Raw genomic sequence first — 19,754 nt, forward strand, 5'->3', positions numbered from 1 at the left:
CCACGTCCTTCCTATAATGCGGTGACCAGAACTGTACGCAATACTCCAAATGCGGCCGGACCAGAGTTCTGTACAGCTGCAACATGACCTCCCGACTCCGGAACTCAATCCCTCTACCAATAAAGGCCAACACTCCATAGGCCTTCTTCACAACCCTATCAACCTGGGTGGCAACTTTCAGGGATCTATGTACATGGACACCTAGATCCCTCTGCTCATCCACACTTTCAAGAACTTTACCATTAGCCAAATATTCCGCATTCCTGTTATTCCTTCCAAAGTGAATCACCTCACACTTCTCTACATTAAACTCCATTTGCCACCTCTCAGCCCAGCTCTGCAGCTTATCTATATCCCTCTGTAACCTGCTACATCCTTCCACACTATCGACAACACCACCGACTTTAGTATCGTCTGCAAATTTACTCACCCACCCTTCTGCGCCTTCCTCTAGGTCATTGATAAAAATGACAAACAGCAACGGCCCCAGAACAGATCCTTGTGGTACTCCACTTGTGACTGTACTCCATTCTGAACATTTCCCATCAACCACCACCCTCTGTCTTCTTTCAGCTAGCCAATTTCTGATCCACATCTCTAAATCACCCTCAATCCCCAGCCTCCGTATTTTTTGCAATAGCCTACCGTGGGGAACCTTATCAAACGCTTTGCTGAAATCCATATACACCACATCAACTGCTCTACCCTCGTCTACCTGTTCAGTCACCTTCTCAAAGAACTCAATAAGGTTTGTGAGGCATGACCTACCCTTCACAAAGCCATGCTGACTATCCCTGATCATATTATTCCTATCTAGATGATTATAAATCTTGTCCCTTATAATCCCCTCCAAGACTTTACCCACTACAGACGTGAGGCTCACCGGTCTATAGTTGCCGGGGTTGTCTCTGCTCCCCTTTTTGAACAAAGGGACCACATTTGCTGTCCTCCAGTCCTCTGGCACTATTCCTGTAGCCAATGATGACATAAAAATCAAAGCCAAAGGTCCAGCAATCTCTTCCCTGGCCTCCCATAGAATCCTAGGATAAATCCCATCAGGTCCCGGGGACTTATCTATTTTCAGCCTGTCCAGAATTGCCAACACCTCTTCCCTACGTACCTCAATGCCATCTATTCTATTAGTCTGGGGCTCAGCATTCTCCTCCACAACATTATCTTTTTCCTGAGTGAATACTGACGAAAAATATTCATTTAGTATCTCGCCTACCTCTTCAGACTCCACACACAATTTCCCATCCCTGTCCTTGACTGGTCCTACTCTTTCCCTAGTCATTCGCTTATTCCTGACATACCTATAGAAAGCTTTTGGGTTTTCCTTGATACTTCCTGCCAAATACTTCTCATGTCCCCTCCTTGCTCGTCTTAGCTCTCTCTTTAGATCCTTCCTCGCTACCTTGTAACTATCCATCGCCCCAACCGAAACTTCACACTTCATCTTCACATAGGCCTTCTTCTTCCTCTTAACAAGAGATTCCACTTCCTTGGTAAACCACGGTTCCCTCGCTCGACGCCTTCCTCCCTGTCTGACCGGTACATACTTATCAAGAACACGCAGTAGCTGATCCTTGAACAAGCCCCACTTATCCAGTGTGCCCAACACTTGCAGCCTACTTCTCCACCTTATCCCCCCCAAGTCACGTCTAATGGCATCATAATTGCCCTTCCCCCAGCTATAACTCTTGCCCTGCGGTGTATACTTATCCCTTTCCATCATTAACGTAAACGTCACCGAATTGTGGTCACTGTCCCCAAAGTGCTCTCCTACCTCCAAATCCAACACCTGGCCTGGTTCATTACCCAAAACCAAATCCAACGTGGCCTCGCCTCTTGTTGGCCTGTCAACATATTGTTTCAGGAAACCCTCCTGCACACACTGTACAAAAAACGACCCATCTATTGTACTCGAACTATATATTTTCCAGTCAATATTTGGAAAGTTAAAGTCTCCCATAATAACTACCCTGTTACTTTCGCTCATATCCAGAATCATCTTCGCCATCCTTTCCTCTACATCCCTAGAACTATTAGGAGGCCTATAAAAAACTCCCAACAGGGTGACCTCTCCTTTCCTGTTTCTAACTTCAGCCAATACTACCTCGGAAGAAGAGTCCCCATCTAGCATCCTCTCCGCCACCGTAATACCGCTCTTGACTAGCAGCGCCACACCTCCCCCTCTTTTGCCTCCTTCTCTGAGCTTACTAAAACACCTAAACCCCGGAACCTGCAACATCCATTCCTGTCCCTGCTCTATCCATGTCTCCGAAATGGCCACAACATCGAAGTCCCAGGTACCAACCCACGCTGCCAGTTCCCCTACCTTGTTTCGTATACTCCTGGCATTGAAGTAGACACACTTCAAACCACCTACCTGAACGCTGGCCCCCTCCTGCGACGTCAAATCTGTGCTCCTGACCTCTATACTCTCATTCTCCCTTACCCTAAAACTACAATCCAGGTTCCCATGCCCCTGCTGCATTAGTTTAAACCCCCCCAAAGAGCACTAACAAATCTCCCCCCCAGGATATTTGTGCCCCTCAGGTTCAGATGTAGACCATCCTGTCTGTAGAGGTCCCACCTTCCCCAGAAAGAGCCCCAGTTATCCAAAAATCTGAATAACACTGGGGTACAGTACTGGTGGGGGCGGATCTGTCACTGTATAACACTGGGGTACAGTACTGGTGGGGATGGGTCTGTCACTGTATAACACTGGGGTACAGTACTGGTGGGGACAGAGCTGTCTCTGTATAACACTGGGGTACAGTACTGGTGGGGACGGGTCTGTCACTGTATAACACTGGGGTACAGTACTGGTGGGGACAGGGCTGTCTCTGTATAACACTGGGGTACAGTACTGGTGGGGACGGGTCTGTCACTGTATAACACTGGGGTACAGTACTGGTGGGGACGGGTCTGTCACTGTATAACACTGGGGTACAGTACTGGTGGGGATGGGTCTGTCACTGTATAACACTGGGGTACAGTACTGGTGGGGACGGGTCTGTCACTGTATAACACTGGGGTACAGTACTGGTGGGGACAGAGCTGTCTCTGTATAACACTGGGGTACAGTACTGGTGGGGACAGGGCTGTCTCTGTATAACACTGGGGTACAGTACTGGTGGGGACAGGGCTGTCTCTGTATAACACTGGGGTACAGTACTGGTGGGGACGGGTCTGTCACTGTATAACACTGGGGTACAGTACTGGTGGGGACAGGTCTATCACTGTATAACACTGGGGTACAGTACTGGTGGGGACGGGTCTGTCACTGTATAACACTGGGGTACAGTACTGGTGGGGACGGGTCTGTCACTGTATAACACTGGGGTACAGTACTGGTGGGGACAGGGCTGTCTCTGTATAACACTGGGGTACAGCACTGGTGGGGACAGGTCTGTCACTGTATAACACTGGGGTACAGTACTGGTGGGGACAGGGCTGTCTCTGTATAACACTGGGATACAGTACTGGTGAGGACGGGTCTGCCACTGTATAACACTGGGGTACAGTACTGGTGGGGACAGGGCTGTCTCTGTGTAACACTGGGATACAGTATTGGTGGGGACAGGGCTGTCTCTGTATAACACTGGGGTACAGTACTGGTGGGGACAGGGCTGTCTCTGTGTAACACTGGGATACAGTACTGGTGGGGACGGGTCTGTCACTGTATAACACTGCGGTACAGTACTGGTGGGGACGGGTCTGTCACTGTATAACACTGGGGTACAGTATTGGTGGGGACAGGGCTGTCTCTGTATAACACTGGGGTACAGTACTGGTGGGGACAGGGCTGTCTCTGTGTAACACTGGGATACAGTACTGGTGGGGACGGGTCTGTCACTGTATAACACTGGGGTACAGTATTGGTGGGGACAGGGCTGTCTCTGTATAACACTGGGGTACAGTATTGGTGGGGACAGGGCTGTCTCTGTATAACACTGGGGTACAGTACTGGTGGGGACAGGGCTGTCACTGTATAACACTGGGGTACAGTACTGGTGGGGACGGGTCTGTCACTGTATAACACTGGGGTACAGTATTGGTGGGGACAGGGCTGTCTCTGTATAACACTGGGATACAGCATTATAAAAGGATTAAATTATAAACACAGATCGCATAGTCTAGGCCTGTATTCCCTCAGGTTTAAAAGATCCAACGGTGATCTAATGGTGGGTGTTTAAGATTAAAGGATTTGATCGGGTCAATAGATTGAAACTATTTCCTCTGGTCTGGAGAAGGGCAAAACAAGAGGGCAAAACCTTAAACCATTAAATCAGTTCCATAGGGTGATGTCCGAAAGCACTTTCTCACACAAAAGGGAGCGGAATCTGGAACTGTCTCCCACAAAAAGTTGTTGAGACTCGGGGTCAGTTGAAGATGTCTAAACTGAGCTTGATAAGTTTGTGGTGGATAAGGGGGATAAAGGGTTACATAACCAAGGCGGGTACATGGTGTTCAAATGCAGAGCAGCCATGAATGGTGGAACCGATTCAAAGGGCTGAATGGCCTCCTCCTGTTCCTCTGTTCCCTGAACCGCTGTTTCCCATTTTACCTTGTTTTGCTGTACTGCACTGTGGGCTATTCACCCTTGGGGTGCTGCACTGACAGCCTCAACTCTTCTCTTCGAGTCAGTGGAGGAAAGGGCACACCGGCTTTGATCTGGTTCCTCAGATACTGCCCTGGAATGTTCCTAACGGCCGTCTGTTCTGAACCCAAACAGATATCATGATAAACAGGAAGTCACCAGCAACTTTTTGGGAGCGATGTGGCTAATTTCAATTACGTTTCTGTCGATTGGATACGGCGATATGGTACCTCATACATACTGTGGGAAAGGAGTCTGCCTGCTCACAGGGATTATGGTAAGATTAAATGGTAAATTTACCATGAACAACGAGAAGGTGGCACTGGGGAGAAGGTGGGATTACGGGGTATGATGGGAAGGTGGGATTACGGGGTATGATGGGAAGGTGGGATTACGGGGTATGCTGGGAAGGTGGGATTACGGGGTATGATGGGAAGGTGGGATTACGGGGTATGCTGGGAAGGTGGGATTACGGGGTATGATGGGAAGGTGGGATTACGGGGTATGCTGGGAAGGTGGGATTACGGGGTATGATGGGAAGGTGGGATTACGGGGTATGCTGGGAAGGTGGGATTACGGGGTATGCTGGGAAGGTGGGATTACGGGGTATGCTGGGAAGGTGGGATTACGGGGTATGCTGGGAAGGTGGGATTACGGGGTATGCTGGGAAGGTGGGATTACGGGGTATGATGGGAAGGTGGGATTACGGGGTATGCTGGGAAGGTGGGATTACGGGGTATGCTGGGAAGGTGGGATTACGGGGTATGCTGGGAAGGTGGGATTACGGGGTATGCTGGGAAGGTGGGATTACGGGGTATGCTGAGAAGGTGGGATTACGGGGTATGATGGGAAGATGGGATTACGGGGTATGATGGGAAGGTGGGATTACGGGGTATGATGGGAAAGTGGGATTACGGGGTATGATGGGAAGATGGGATTACGGGGTATGATGGGAAAGTGGGATTACGGGGTATGGTGGGAAGGTGGGATTACGGGGTATGATGGGAAGATGGGATTACGGGGTATGATGGGAAAGTGGGATTACGGGGTATGCTGGGAAGGTGGGATTACGGGGTATGGTGGGAAGGTGGGATTACGGGGTATGCTGGGAAGGTGGGATTACGGGGTATAATGGGAAGGTGGGATTACGGGGTATGATGGGAAAGTGGGATTACGGGGTATGCTGGGAAGGTGGGATTACGTGGTATGATGGGAAGGTGGGATTACGGGGTATGCTGGGAAGGTGGGATTACGGGGTATGGTGGGAAGGTGGGATTACGGGGTATGATGGGAAGGTGGGATTACGGGGTATGGTGGGATTACGGGGTATGCTGGGAAAGTGGGATTACGGGGTATGCTGGGAAGGTGGGATTACGGGGTATGATGGGAAGGTGGGATTACGGGGTATGATGGGAAGGTGGGATTACGGGGTATGGTGGTATTACGGGGTATGCTGGGAAAGTGGGATTAGGGGGTATACTGGGAAGGTGGGATTGAGGGAAAAGGTGTGTAGACGGACTTGACCTATGAAGAAACATCTAGTCGTCTATTAATTTTTTTCTTGTTAACATAAATTCTGCGCTCTACATGCTAAACGTTAGGTAGCCACTAAACATAAATATGACTTAAAAAACATGATGCAAGCATTAATTTTATAGAGACCACACCTTCATTAAAATGTTGCAGCTTGTGTCAGTGTTCACCCTGATTGGGTTCCCCCAGACCTCTATATCCCAGTCCCTGATCCCATCTTCCTTCCTACACCCTCTTCCTGTGTTCCTCCGGATCACTGACAGAATTGGCAACTTGTTCGGCCTGAACATGCAATTTAGCCTCAAATTCACCTCCTTCCACCTCCAGTATATCTCCTTTCTCAACCTTGGCTCAATCCCATGGCCAACCAAACTCCTCATCCGCCTCCTTGCCACCTCGAGATGTGATGGGTTCCCGTCTCAATTAACTCTCCTTTAACCAGTAAACTAGGCATTTTTTGACTGTCGGTCAAACGGCCAATGATTCTAAAGAAAGGAAGACCTATAGCACCTTTCAGGTCCTTGGGACATCTAATAGTTCCTTACAGCCAATTAAATACCTCTTTGAAATATAGTCAATGTTTTAATGTAGGCAAAATTGCCTTAAAGTAAATCCAATAAACAAATAATTAAAGGCTATTTCTAAATTCTGTCTTCCAGTGTGATCTTCCTCCTGTTTTCCTCTTTGCGAGATTAACCTCTAGATTCTGGAGACTCCCAAGACAGCATAGGAGTGTTGACGATTCTAATTCGGAGTGGGGAATATGCTTGTTTACTTGTATATTTGTGTATTGTAATTTTGATTCTTTTGAAGGGAGCTGGGTGCACAGCACTGGTGGTCGCTGTGGTCGCTCGGAAACTAGAACTTACCAAAGCTGAGAAGCACGTGCACAACTTCATGATGGACACGCAGCTAACGAAGCGGGTGAGAGCTCGTCGGAACGCCCACCACCTTTCCCTCCTTGATTCCCAAGGGTCAATGGAATTTGCAATTAAAAACCACCTTGCTGCATCCTCGGGAATTCCAATCTTGTCATAACCAGTGAAATTCTTTAAGTGTAATGCAGGAGATGTCGCAGCCAATTTGTACACAGCAAGATCCCACACAGGGCAATGTGATAGTGGCCAGATAGTATGTTCCACTGAGGGAGAAATGTTGATCCAAGTTACCAGGGATAACTCCCCTGCTCTGCTCTGCATTCCATGCACCAGAGAGGGCTGGGAAGGCCTCGGATTGATGCTTCATCCGAGCATAGCGCTTCCTCAGGGCAGCACAGTAGCAGAGTGGTTAGCACTGTGACTTCACAGCGCCAGAGTCCCAGGTTCGATTGCCCGCTGGGTCACTGTCTGTGCGGAGTCTGCACGTTCTCCCCGTGTCTGCGTGGGTTTTCTCCGGGTGCTCCGGTTTCCTCCCATAGTCCAAAGACGTGCAGGTTAGGTGGCCATGCTAAATTGCCCTTAAAAGGTGTCCAAAAAAGGTTAGGAGGGGTTATTGGGTTACGGGGATAGGGTGGAAGTGAGGGCTTAAGTGGGTCGGTGCAGACTCGATGGGCCTAATGGCCTCCTCCTGCACTGTATGTTCTATGTTCCGTATTGGAGAAAGTTTGATTGAATAAGTGGAACATGCAGCCAATGTTCCCTCTGTACTGGCTGGCTACAGAGCAACTCAAAATCTCAGGCACAAGTTGGCCGCTTTGATTCGCCATGCCAAAAAAAAATCTAAAGGGTCCACACCTCTGAACAAATTGGCCATATAGTGCCGTGCCAAAAAAGCACGAGGGTAACTTGCTTGACAAGGATTCCATCTTCCAACACTAGTCGCTGATCTCCAGTTCATTTCTTTCAGGTAAAAAACACTGCTGCTAATGTACTCAGGGAAACGTGGCTGATTTATAAACACACCAAACTGGTGAAGAAGATTGACCACGCCAAAGTACGCAAACACCAACGGAAATTTCTACAAGCTATTCATCAGTGAGTAGATGGCCTCCGAGGTTCCCTCCGCAGGCTTTCCTCGTGCTATTTTTGCGAATGTTTTCTAGAACCCCACCTCTCACTAGCATCACTGCTTCAGTCAGTTGTGCAGTTTTTAGGAGGTCCCAGAATCTGTGATAACTGTGTGTAATTACACCCGACTGGTGAATGGGCATTTTGGAAATTTAACGGTCGAGAAATTCTATTGCATCCCCACTGTCCACCCGTTAGTCTGATAGCATTCGACAATTCCTATCATCGTTGGGTATCCGTTAGCCCAGTTCTACATTCCCTACAGTGGGCAGGGTAACTCCTAGCCCTGAATTAAAATTGAAAATCTCTTTCGTATGTGACTGATCTTCATTTCCTGCCTCCCCAACATTCCATTGACTCACCTGCGCAATTCACCCATCTCGACAGTACAATGTTATTCTTCTCACTGCTCTGCTCTCTGATTCAACACATTAAAAAAAAAAATGTTGTCTTGCCTTTCTACGCTGATGAAAGCAAGGGCAGATGTTCAAACTCCATCATGTCCCTGTATCTGATCTGTGTATATATTGTGTACATCGCTTCGTCTCTCAGTCTGTCCATGTCTCTGTCCATTTATTGGAAAGCATTTCTATAATCCTTCAGATTTCAAGTTTCCCGAGTGGCCAGATTGAATGAGGATTAGCCAGCACATCGAATCCTGAGCACTCGCTGTGTCTGTGTAAGCACACTAGCTTGAATGCTGCTCTAAGGGGCTTGAATTGCCAGTGGGCGCAGGAAGAGTGTTTCACAATGAAGGTCAAAGGCATTACAGCCCTAATACTTACAGGGGTGATGCACGATCAATTGTACAAAGACTCAGGTTGGATACAACTGTGGCTTTATTGCAGTAAGGTGTGTGGCCTCCCACAGCAGCTGGCGAAATAGCTGCTGAATAGAGGACACGCATATTTATACTCATCCTACTGGGCGGAGCCAGCAGGCAGGGGCTACCGGCGAACCTGTAGTACAGGTCCTACCTTACATCCCCTAATACAGGTGTGACAGTGGTTTACCACAAGGGGTGCATGGGGGGAGGGGGAGAGAGAGAGAGAGATGGTGTGAGGGAGGCTGGAAATGGCAGAGAACCCCCCCCCCCGGCTCCCCTGTTAGGTGAACATCTGCTTGTTGGGCAGAAACCAAGCAGCAGTTGTGGAGGGAGGAGGGGTGGAGGGAAGGAGGAGGGGGTATGAGGAGCAGGAAGGGGAAGAAAGCCGGGGGGGGGGGGGGGAGGGAGGAAGAAGGAGGGGGAGGAGGAGGGAGGGGGAGAAGGAGGAGGAGTGCAGAGGAGAAGGAGGAGGGGTTGAGGGAGAGTGGAGAAGGTGGAGGGAAGCAGGGGAGTGAAGGAGGGTAGGGGAGGAGGGGGAGAAAGAGGAAGGGTAAGGAGGAGTAGTGGGAAGGGGAGAGGAGGGGTGCGGGGTGAGGAGGGAGGGTGGGCTATGATAGGCACAGTGAGAGAGCACTTTGGGCTTGCTGGGGGTGGGAGGGGGGAATAGGCCATGGTTCTCTGTACAGTAGAGAGAACATTGGGGCTGGGAGATTGAGGAGGAGCCGCAGGTTGGAAATCTCTCGCATCTTTGCTCCAGCCATCATTGAGGCAAGCTTTTTACTCTTTCATATTAGGTGGGCATAGCTGGCTAGGCCAGCATTTATTGGCCATCCCTAATTGCCCTTGAGAAAGTGGTGGTGAGCTGCCTTCTTGAACCGCTGCAGTCCGTGTGGTGTAGGTACACCCAGAGTGATGTTCGAGAGTGAGTTCCAAGTATTGACCCAGGGGCAGTGAAGGAATGGCCAATATATTTCCACATCAGGTCGGTGTATGAACCCAGTGTGGGCAGAAGAGCAGTGAACGCAGTGTGAAGCAGTGGACACAGTGTGGAGCAGTGGACACAGTGTGGAGCAGTGAACCCAGTGTGGAGCAGTGAACCCAGTGTGGAGCAGTGAACCCAGTGTGGAGCAGTGAACCCAGTGTGGAGCAGTGAACCCAGTGTGGAGCAGTGAACCCAGTGTGGAGCAGTGAACCCAGTGTGGAGCAGTGAACCCAGTGTGGAGCAGTGAACCCAGTGTGGAGCAGTGAACCCAGTGTGGAGCAGTGAACCCAGTGTGGAGCAGTGAACCCAGTGTGGAGCAGTGAACCCAGTGTGGAGCAGTGAACCCAGTGTGGAGCAGTGGACCCAGTGTGGAGCAGTGGACCCAGTGTGGAGCAGTGGACCCAGTGTGGAGCAGTGGACCCAGTGTGGAGCAGTGGACCCAGTGTGGAGCAGTGCACCCAGTGTGGAGCAGTGCACCCAGTGTGGAGCAGTGCACCCAGTGTGGAGCAGTGCACCCAGTGTGGAGCAGTGCACCCAGTGTGGAGCAGTGCACCCAGTGTGGAGCAGTGCACCCAGTGTGGAGCAGTGCACCCAGTGTGGAGCAGTGCACCCAGTGTGGAGCAGTGCACCCAGTGTGGAGCAGTGCACCCAGTGTGGAGCAGTGCACCCAGTGTGGAGCAGTGCACCCAGTGTGGAGCAGTGCACCCAGTGTGGAGCAGTGAACCCAGTGTGGAGCAGTGAACCCAGTGTGGAGCAGTGAACCCAGTGTGGAGCAGTGAACCCAGCGTGGAGCAGTGAACCCAGCGTGAAGCAGTGAACCCAGCGTGCAGCAGTGAACACAGCGTGGAGCAGTGAACACAGCGTGGAGCAGTGAACCCAGTGTGGAGCAGTGAACCCAGTGTGGAGCAGTGAACCCAGTGTGGAGCAGTGAACACAGTGTGGAGCAGTGAACACAGTGTGGAGCAGTGAACCCAGCGTGGAGCAGTGGACCCAGCGTGGAGCAGTGGACCCAGCGTGGAGCAGTGGACCCAGCGTGGAGCAGTGGACCCAGCGTGGAGCAGTGGACCCAGCGTGGAGCAGTGGACCCAGCGTGGAGCAGTGGACCCAGCGTGGAGCAGTGGACCCAGCGTGGAGCAGTGGACCCAGCGTGGAGCAGTGGACCCAGCGTGGAGCAGTGGACCCAGCGTGGAGCAGTGGACCCAGCGTGGAGCAGTGGACCCAGCGTGGAGCAGTGGACCCAGCGTGGAGCAGTGGACCCAGCGTGGAGCAGTGGACCCAGCGTGGAGCAGTGGACCCAGCGTGGAGCTGTGCACCCAGCGTGGAGCAGTGCACCCAGCGTGGAGCAGTGCACCCAGCGTGGAGCAGTGCACCCAGCGTGGAGCAGTGCACCCAGCGTGGAGCAGTGAACCCAGCGTGGAGCAGTGAACCCAGCGTGGAGCAGTGCACCCAGCGTGGAGCAGTGCACCCAGCGTGGAGCAGTGAACCCAGCGTGGAGCAGTGAACCCAGCGTGGAGCAGTGAACCCAGCGTGGAGCAGTGCACCCAGCGTGGAGCAGTGAACCCAGCGTGGAGCAGTGAACCCAGCGTGGTGCAGTGAACCCAGTGTGCAGCTGTGAACCCAGTGTGGAGCAGAGCAGGAGGAGAGCAGTGAACCCAGTGTGGAGCAGTGAACCCAGTGTGGAGCAGTGAACCCAGTGTGGAGCAGTGAACCCAGTGTGGAGCACAGCAGGAGGAGAGCAGTGGACCCAGTGTGGAGCAGTAAACCCAGTGTGGAGCAGTGCACCCAGTGGGGAGCAGTGAACCCAGTGTGGAGCAGTGCACCCAGTCTGGAGCACAGCAGGAGGAGAGCAGTGAACCCAGTGTGGAGCAGTGAACCCAGTGTGGAGCAGTGAACCCAGTGTGGAGCAGTGCACCCAGTGTGGAGCAGTGCACCCAGTGTGGAGCACAGCAGGAGGAGAGCAGTGGACCCAGTGTGCCCAGCACGGATGCGATGGGCCAAAGGGCCTCTTTCCATGCTGTAAAACTCTGACTGCATTACTCTCTATGACGTTATGGCATCCCACTGCTGGCCAAGAACAAGAGATGTTCATCAAGAACAGGGAGGCCTCCGCGCACGCTGGAAGGAGTACATCAAAGGTTTAAGAGACTCTGTCTTCAATGTGAGTGTCCTCGACTCCATCCCTCAGCATGCTACCCGCCACCATCTCAGCACAACCTCAACCAGGTCGAATGGCCCATCCGACAGCCAGGGAACAACGAGGCATCAGGAGCAGATGGAATCCCCGCCAAAGCTCTAAAACATGGCAGAGAAGCACAATTGGCTTGAATACATGACCTCATTTACCTCACCTGGAGGGAGAAGACCTTGCCAGTAGATCTCCGAGATGCTGCAATCATGACAATCTTCAAGACAGGTGAGCAGTCCGACTGCAGTAACTACAGAGGAGTTTCCCTGCTGTTGGCCACAGGAAAGATCATCGCCATAATCCTCCTTAATCACCATCTCCCTGTGGCTGATACGCTCCTCCCAGAGTCGCAATGCAGACTCTGCCCACTAAGGGGCACCTACAAGAGACATGCACCAACCCTTGTACGTGGCCTTCATTTACCTCACAAAAACCTTCGACGCTTTCAACCACAAGGGATTATGGAACATTCTTTTTGTAGACCACAGAGTTTTTAAAAGGAAATAAAGTTTTATTGCAATAACTATTATTCACACAGCAAGAACGATCCCAGCCGGGACTCTCCTGTCAGTACCGACATTATACAGAAAATAGTTATACATGGTTTATGGTTCCCCACCCCCTTTAATGGGGGATCCCTTATTCGGCGAGGCTCGTGGGGAGCAAGTCCCGTGCGGGTTATGACTTTCCAGGGTGTTTCAAGGACACCCTCCGTTTCGTGGCCCCCAAAAGTTTTTCGCCATCTTCTGCCTGCTCCATGGTGACATACAAGCCGTGATCCTGACCGATGGATGCAACACCCACACAATTCATGTTCGGACTGGAGTTAAACAAGCCTGCGCCACCTCACTGACCTCCTCGACCTTCCTTGCTGCAATGCTCAATCTCACCCTCGGCAAGCTCCCCGCTCGAGTCCAGCTAAACTTCAGAACAAATGGCAATCTGTTCAACCTCCGCCAACTGCAGGTCAAATCCGAGGTCATCCCATCCTCTGTCCTTGAACTGCAGAATGCAGGTGATGCTTGCACCTGTGCACACTCGGAGGCTGAGCTCCAAACCGTCGTCAACACCGTCACACAGCGTATAAAACAGCATGGGCCTCACACTAAACATCAACAAGCCGAAGGTCCTTTACCAACCTGCCCTTGCCACCCAGAATGTCGGAAATCAACAGGATCCACACTGCTTTCGGTGTATCAACTCTGCCTTTGGTCACCTGGGGTAGAGCGTGTTTGAAGACCAGGATCTCAGACCAGCACCAAACTCATGGCTTAAAGAGACGTGGGGATATCCACTCGCCCATAGGGCTATGGACAGCACCTCAAAACCCTGGAGAAGTACCACCAGCGCTGCCTCCACATGACCCTGCCAATCCATTGGCAGGGTAGGCACGCCAACATCAGCGTTCTCACTCAGGCCAATATCCCCAGCGTCGGAGCACGATCAGCTCCACTGGGCGGGCCACATCGCCCGCATGCCTGAGTCCCGAGACAAGCGATCTACGCGGAGTTCTGATAAAGCAAGTGAGCCCCAGGAGGGCAGAGGACATGCTTCAAGGACACCCTCAAAGCCTCCTTGACAAAGCGTAACACCCCCACCGACACCTGGCCCAAGAGCGGCCGAAGTGGAGGAAAAGCACCCAGAGCTTCATCTCCAAGAACCAACTAAAGCCAAGTGTCGACAGTGAAAAAGCCACGTGCACCCCCCCCCCCCCCCCCCCCCCCCGGGCACCCACCCACTGGCTACTCCGACCACCATCTGCCCCACCTGGGACACAGACTGTAGGTCACACATTGGAATTCTCAGTCTCCTGGGAGCTCCCGTTTTATTGTGGAAGTAAGTCATCCTCGACTCCCGAGGGATTGACTAAGAGAGAGAAAGAATTGCAGGAGCACAGAGATCTCGGGGCATTGTGAGGCTGGAAGAAGTCTCTTGTAAAGGACAGCACTTCTGACATTGTACCACTCTGTCTGGAGTATCAAGTTAGATTGTGGCCTCAAACCCTCCGGGAAGCTTGAAATTGCAGCCCTCGAACTCCGACTATTACCAAATGAGCATTTGAGCTCATAATGCAAATACATATCTATAATAATAGCTTTTATTACCCTGTATAATGTAACATTCCAGCTTTTTGCAATTTCTCTCATTGTGTATGATTATCGATCCCATCGTATGAAATGTTGATATACGTATATCGTACAGTAGCTCGATAAACGAGCATTAGGAGCTCAAAACGAATGTCCCAAGTAAGTTGGGAAGGATTTGAAATTGTGTACGGTTAACATTCGGAATAACCCTGGGCAGCACATTATCATGAAGAGATTAACTCTGCTTCTTCAGTTAATTCTTCAGTCCGATCTTTATCTTGTTCACCCACATTCTCCTGACATCCCATGCATTGCGTTTCATACCTTGTTTCCATCCCAGCTCCTTCTAATCTTTCTCAAAATCATCAGCTCGTTGGGCAGTTTGAACATGCGGAATGACATCTCTGGCTTTTGTTATCGGAAAGGATTTTGAGACAGAAATATTGACGCAAAGTGCAATTCGTGTGAACCCATCCCCTGGGATTAGTTAACCGCTTAATTAATCAAGATTGCGCCACGCTGAGATGGAACTTTGTGCTATTATCACAGACCATTGCCAGTTTTCCTGAGAGGAGACTGGTTCTGGGGCAGTGTGTTAGACACTAACTACCGAACCTGTTGAATCCAGCTCAAACTGAGCCAATTGCAATGTCCTCTAGTTAATAATCTGAAGTGAGAAGATGTAAAGCAATTTCAAGCAAATTCCCACTAGGTTGACATTCAAAAGACTAGAACAATGCATAATTATGTTACTAATTGCTTAAAATTCAACAGTTCTTTGAGTGCCAGTGCAATGGGACATGGGAATGGAATGGAGTGGAGTAGCCGACACATGTTAAAGCACAGTGTCGGAGAGCTCAAAGCTAATGTGACTCCAGTGCATACAATCTTGTGATTAAAGCCAGGGAACAGTTTCCTGCATCAACCTCATCAACTGAAGCACAGGCTCCACTGGGAGCTCCTCGAGGCAATTGATGTAGAACATTCCAACCACCAGTTCATGCCTTTGGGACCCAACTCCACCCACAAGACCATGTCAAACTCACGTTGGAGAAATGAACCACTCACTAAAATGCTCAGTGATCAATGAAACTCCCATATTAATGGGATTAGGGATGTTAATATTAAACCTATACATTATCTGCAGAAGACGTTGTCCTATGGGCCCACTATCAGATTAATGTTAAATATTTAAATTAAATTAAATTTAAACACGGTTTTATCCCAGTGAAATACTTTACATAAAATGATTTCAAAGTCATGAAACTTATTAATTGAAGCTGATTGAGGAATCAGGTTACCAGCCAAAATATCCTGCCATTTATTTTAAGTTATCTCTTCCTCTGTTCCATTGTATCACTGCTCTGATACAGTAGCAACATGTTGGGCGGGATTCTCCGACCCCACGCTGGGTCGGAGAATCGCCGGGGGCTGGCGTGAATCCCGCCCCCGCCGTGTCCCGAAGTCTCCGCCACCAGAGATTCGGCGGGGGCGGGAATAACACCACGCCGGTCGGCGGGCCCACCCCCGCCGATTCTCCGGCCCGCTGCTGGAATGCCTGCCCCGCCAGCGTGGATTAAACCACCTTTTGAATGGCGGGACAAGGTGGCACGGGCAGGCTCCGGGGTCCTGGGGGGGGCGCGGGGCGATCTGGCCCCGGGGGGTGCCCCCACGGTGGCCTGGCCCGCAATCGGGGCCCACCGATCCGCGGGCGGGCCTGTGCCGTGGGGGCACTCTTTTTCTTCCGCCTTCGCCATGGTCTTCACTATGGCGGAGACCCCTCCCCTGTGCATGTGCGGGGATGACGTTAGCAGCCGCTGACGCTCCCGCGTATGCGTCGTCCGGCGAAGACCTTCCGGCCCAGGCTGGCGTGGCGCCAAAGGCCTTTCCCGCCAGCCGGCGGAGCGCAAACCACTCCGGCGCGGGCCTACCCCCTCAAGGTGAGGGCTTGGCCCCTAAAGGTGCGGAGACTAAAGGGGCGGCCCGACGCCAGAGTGGTTCCCGCCACTCCATTACGCCGGAAACCCCTGCCCCGCCGGGTAGGGGAGAATCCCGCCCAAAGCCTCTTTCACATGATATTCACGTGGTATCACATGAATTTTTTTTCCATTTGTTTTTTGTTTACAGTATAAAAATGTAACCAAGAGGCTCCGGCCTTCACCTTTTTGCCCAATAAACCTGATTTGAGTTTTTTTAAATCTCCTGAATGACTCTCAATGATAAATACCATCAACTGCAACTGGACCTTGTGGTGTTAGGGTTGTCAACCCCCCCGAATTCCCCTGGAGTCTCCAGGAACTAGTGATTGGCCTTCAGGACACTACAGCGAGCAAAGCCCTGGGAGAAAAATGATAATGTTGTGTCCCTTCTCTTTTGAACAGTGTCATTATTTAGAACAATATTGAAAATGCGGAAAATTTGACCATTTGACCAACCGTCAAGATTCATCCAACCCCGTCTCTGTTCTTTGTCCAATTGGTTGTGGGAAGGCAGGATTGTGGTGAGGATAGACAGACCAAATAGCTAATAGCGAGAGTTCAGGAGGCGGGGTGGTTGGAGGTCATGTGGCGAACCTCCTGAAATATGGCCAAGGCGAACTGGCAATTCCGCTTGAGGTGACATCGCTGGAAATGAGTGAATGACTAACCGCTCCTCGTCGCTGATAAGAGAGGTGTGGAGTTGTACATGTGCTTCACTGTGAGCTCTGCTGGGAAATGCCCAGGCCCAGCAGTCAGGGACCCATCCCAGCATGACTCGACATCTCTTTTTACAGAGGAGTAAAGCAACTGGGTTGCGAGGTGCAAATGGCCACCGCCTCAAGAACTGAGGGCTTCTTGGGTTGAGGGTCAGTCACTCTGTCGTGAGAAAAAGCAAACTGTGAACTAACCAAATGCAAGGAGATGTCTGCACATTGACACCCCTAATGTCTCCAGTAACCAAAAGTAACCACCAGGGAGCGAGCACTTCCAAATTGCTAAGAAGGAAATATAGGTTCCTTTATTCTGTTGCTAGTCATCATTAGATACAGTGTGCTAAGGATACCTGGGGTCAAGGCCACTGCCAGGAACCAATGGTGTTTTTTTATATTTGTTCACGTGGGGCATCGCAGGCTGTGCCAGCATTCATTGCCCATCCCTCATTGCCCTTGAGGGAGCATTTACAAGTCAACCACATTGCTGTGGGTCTGTAGTCACATGTAGGCCAGACCAGGTAAGGATGGCAGATTTCCTTCCCTAAAGGACATTAGTGAACCAGGTGGGTTTTTACGATAATCGACAATGGTTTCATGGTCATAATTAGACTTTTAATTCCAGATTTTTATTTAATACAAATTTCACCATCTGCAGTGGCGGGATTGGGACCTGGGGCTCTGGTTTACTAGTCCAGTGACAATACCGCTACGCCGCCACCTCCCCACGTTCAATCCAATATTCTCTAATTCTGATTTAGTGCCATTTCTTTGTGATCAGTGTATTATCGATAACTTTGATGTTAACTTTCAAAACAGTGATGTCAAATGTTATAATAACTCGAGTCACACTTAATATTCAAGAAAACCAAGATTAAAAGAACTTGCATATCTGTGGCACTATTCACTGCCTCAGGATGTCCCAGTGTTTTCCAGTGAATGAGGCACTGTTTGAAGTACAGTTGTAATGTAGGGAGTGTGGCAGCCAGTTTTCAGCCAAGTTCCCACTTTGTTTTAGTGATGATGTTTGAAGAATAAATTTTGTCCCAAGCCACCTTCGCTTCTTCCAAATCATGGCTTGGAATCTTTAACATCCATCTAAGAGAGCAGATAGGCCTCAATTTAACGTCTCATTCAAAAGCACCTCTGACAGCACAGCCCTCCCTCAGTAGTGCACTGGGAGTGTCAGACTGGACTATCATAGAATTCCTACAGAGCAGAAGGAGGCCATTCAGCCCATCGAGTCTGCACTGACCCTCTGAAAGAGCTCCTAACCTAGCCCACTAGGCCGGCCCTATCCCCGTAACCCCATCTAATCTACATATCTTTGGACACTAAGGGGCAATTTAGCATGGCCAATCAACCTAACCTTTGGGCAGTAGGTGGAAACTGGAGCACCCGGAGGAAACCCACGCAGACATGGGGAGAAAGTGCAAACTCCACTCCACACAGACAGTCACCCCAGGCCGGAATTGAACCCAGGTCACTGGTGCTGTGAGGCAGCAGTGCTAACCACTGTGCCACCATGCCGCCCATGGCGTGTTTGTATCTCCCGAGTAGGACTTGAACAACTAATTCGGAGGTATGAATCTGAGCCATGGTGATGAGTGAATCAACCTGAATAGTGCTGTGGCCAGAGAGGTTCTGGACAAAATGTCAGTGTAATGATTGCCCTGGCTTTCTGTGTTGTTGCCACTAGTACATTGCATTTTGTTAAATGGAAGGATACCAATATCAGTAGTGTTCTGTAGAATCTTTTAGGAATGCTATGAATTGATGACTCAGCTGGGACGACAGTAGAGGTGACACAATTGCCCTCTCTTACCCTGACACAGGAGGTCAGCTGATCACCATGGAATCTGTACCCTAGCAGCAAGAATCCTTGAGAGAGGAGCGGGATGAATCTGAGTCAGGGAGGGGTGTATTGGGAACGCTTTGAATGCTAGTCCTTCGCATTTCAGTCAAACCCTTGGCACTTGTACAGCCCCCCAAAACCAAGGCACCTAAAACAAGCTCCAATCTGGCACGTGCCTCCTTCGCCCACTGTCCAAAACCTGACCTCCTCTTGGGCTGTTGGTTAAGAAGCTTCAAAGTCAGGGGCTGAGAAGATTCATGTGAGAGTGGCTGGATTATTGTTAATTGTCGTATGTTCCTTTATCCCTGCGTCTTGTCGTATTAATCCTGTGATGTGTTTTTGTCCTTTTTTTTCTGTTCTGTTTCGCTAACTCAATGCAGAGGCCAGAAGTAAGTTGTGTTTGATTTTATAATCTTACTGTTCCTTTTGCATGGGGAGTGGGGTACGATGATTAGGAGCTTGTGTGTGGCAGTAGGAACCAATCGGACAGGTATGCCTGTGCCCTCACCATGCCCCTCCTACCCTGCTCATCCAATGCGGCTGCCCTGCCCTGTAAGAAAGTATGTTCTCCAGATGTGCCAACATGTTCTTGTCTCGCAATCGAATCCAAGAGTGAAGTCAAAGTTGAAAATTTCAAATTGAATTCATAGAAACAACAGTGGGTTGGAGGTGGGGGTGGAGGGAAATGGGAGCCACCATCTTGCGGCAGGGAGGGAAACAGAAACCACCCGATGAGATGGTCCGTGGTACATCCATACTAATTCCAAAATGGTTCCTACAGGCCTGATGGGGCTAATTTCCAATATACTTCCTCGTACATTGGCGGAGTAATGGGTGAAAGGGATAATCTTTGACATAGACTGTGCCAGCCTTAAATTTCCAATTCTAAATCCCAGCAAGTCTCCTCACCAAAATCTTATTACATCCAGGTCCCCCCCCCCCCCCCCCCCCCCCCCACCCCCCCACCCCCCCCTACCCTAGGGCC

At 50.6% G+C, this 19,754-nt stretch overlaps 1 protein-coding gene across 4 annotated transcripts in view; it reads left to right on the forward strand.

Moving 5' to 3' along the window:
- LOC140395029 (small conductance calcium-activated potassium channel protein 2-like) overlaps positions 1–19,754 on the forward strand; it is a 246,192-nt gene that overhangs the window by 212,400 nt on the left and 14,038 nt on the right. For all 4 annotated transcript variants that reach the window (XM_072482353.1, XM_072482354.1, XM_072482356.1 and 1 more), the window contains 3 exons: positions 4,742–4,883; positions 6,953–7,063; positions 7,985–8,112. In XM_072482353.1, coding sequence (XP_072338454.1) covers positions 4,742–4,883; positions 6,953–7,063; positions 7,985–8,112 — 381 coding nt within the window. The remainder of the gene's footprint in view (positions 1–4,741; positions 4,884–6,952; positions 7,064–7,984; positions 8,113–19,754) is intronic.

This window comes from Scyliorhinus torazame, chromosome 18 (genome assembly GCF_047496885.1).
Source record: "Scyliorhinus torazame isolate Kashiwa2021f chromosome 18, sScyTor2.1, whole genome shotgun sequence".
NCBI lineage: Eukaryota > Metazoa > Chordata > Chondrichthyes > Carcharhiniformes > Scyliorhinidae > Scyliorhinus > Scyliorhinus torazame.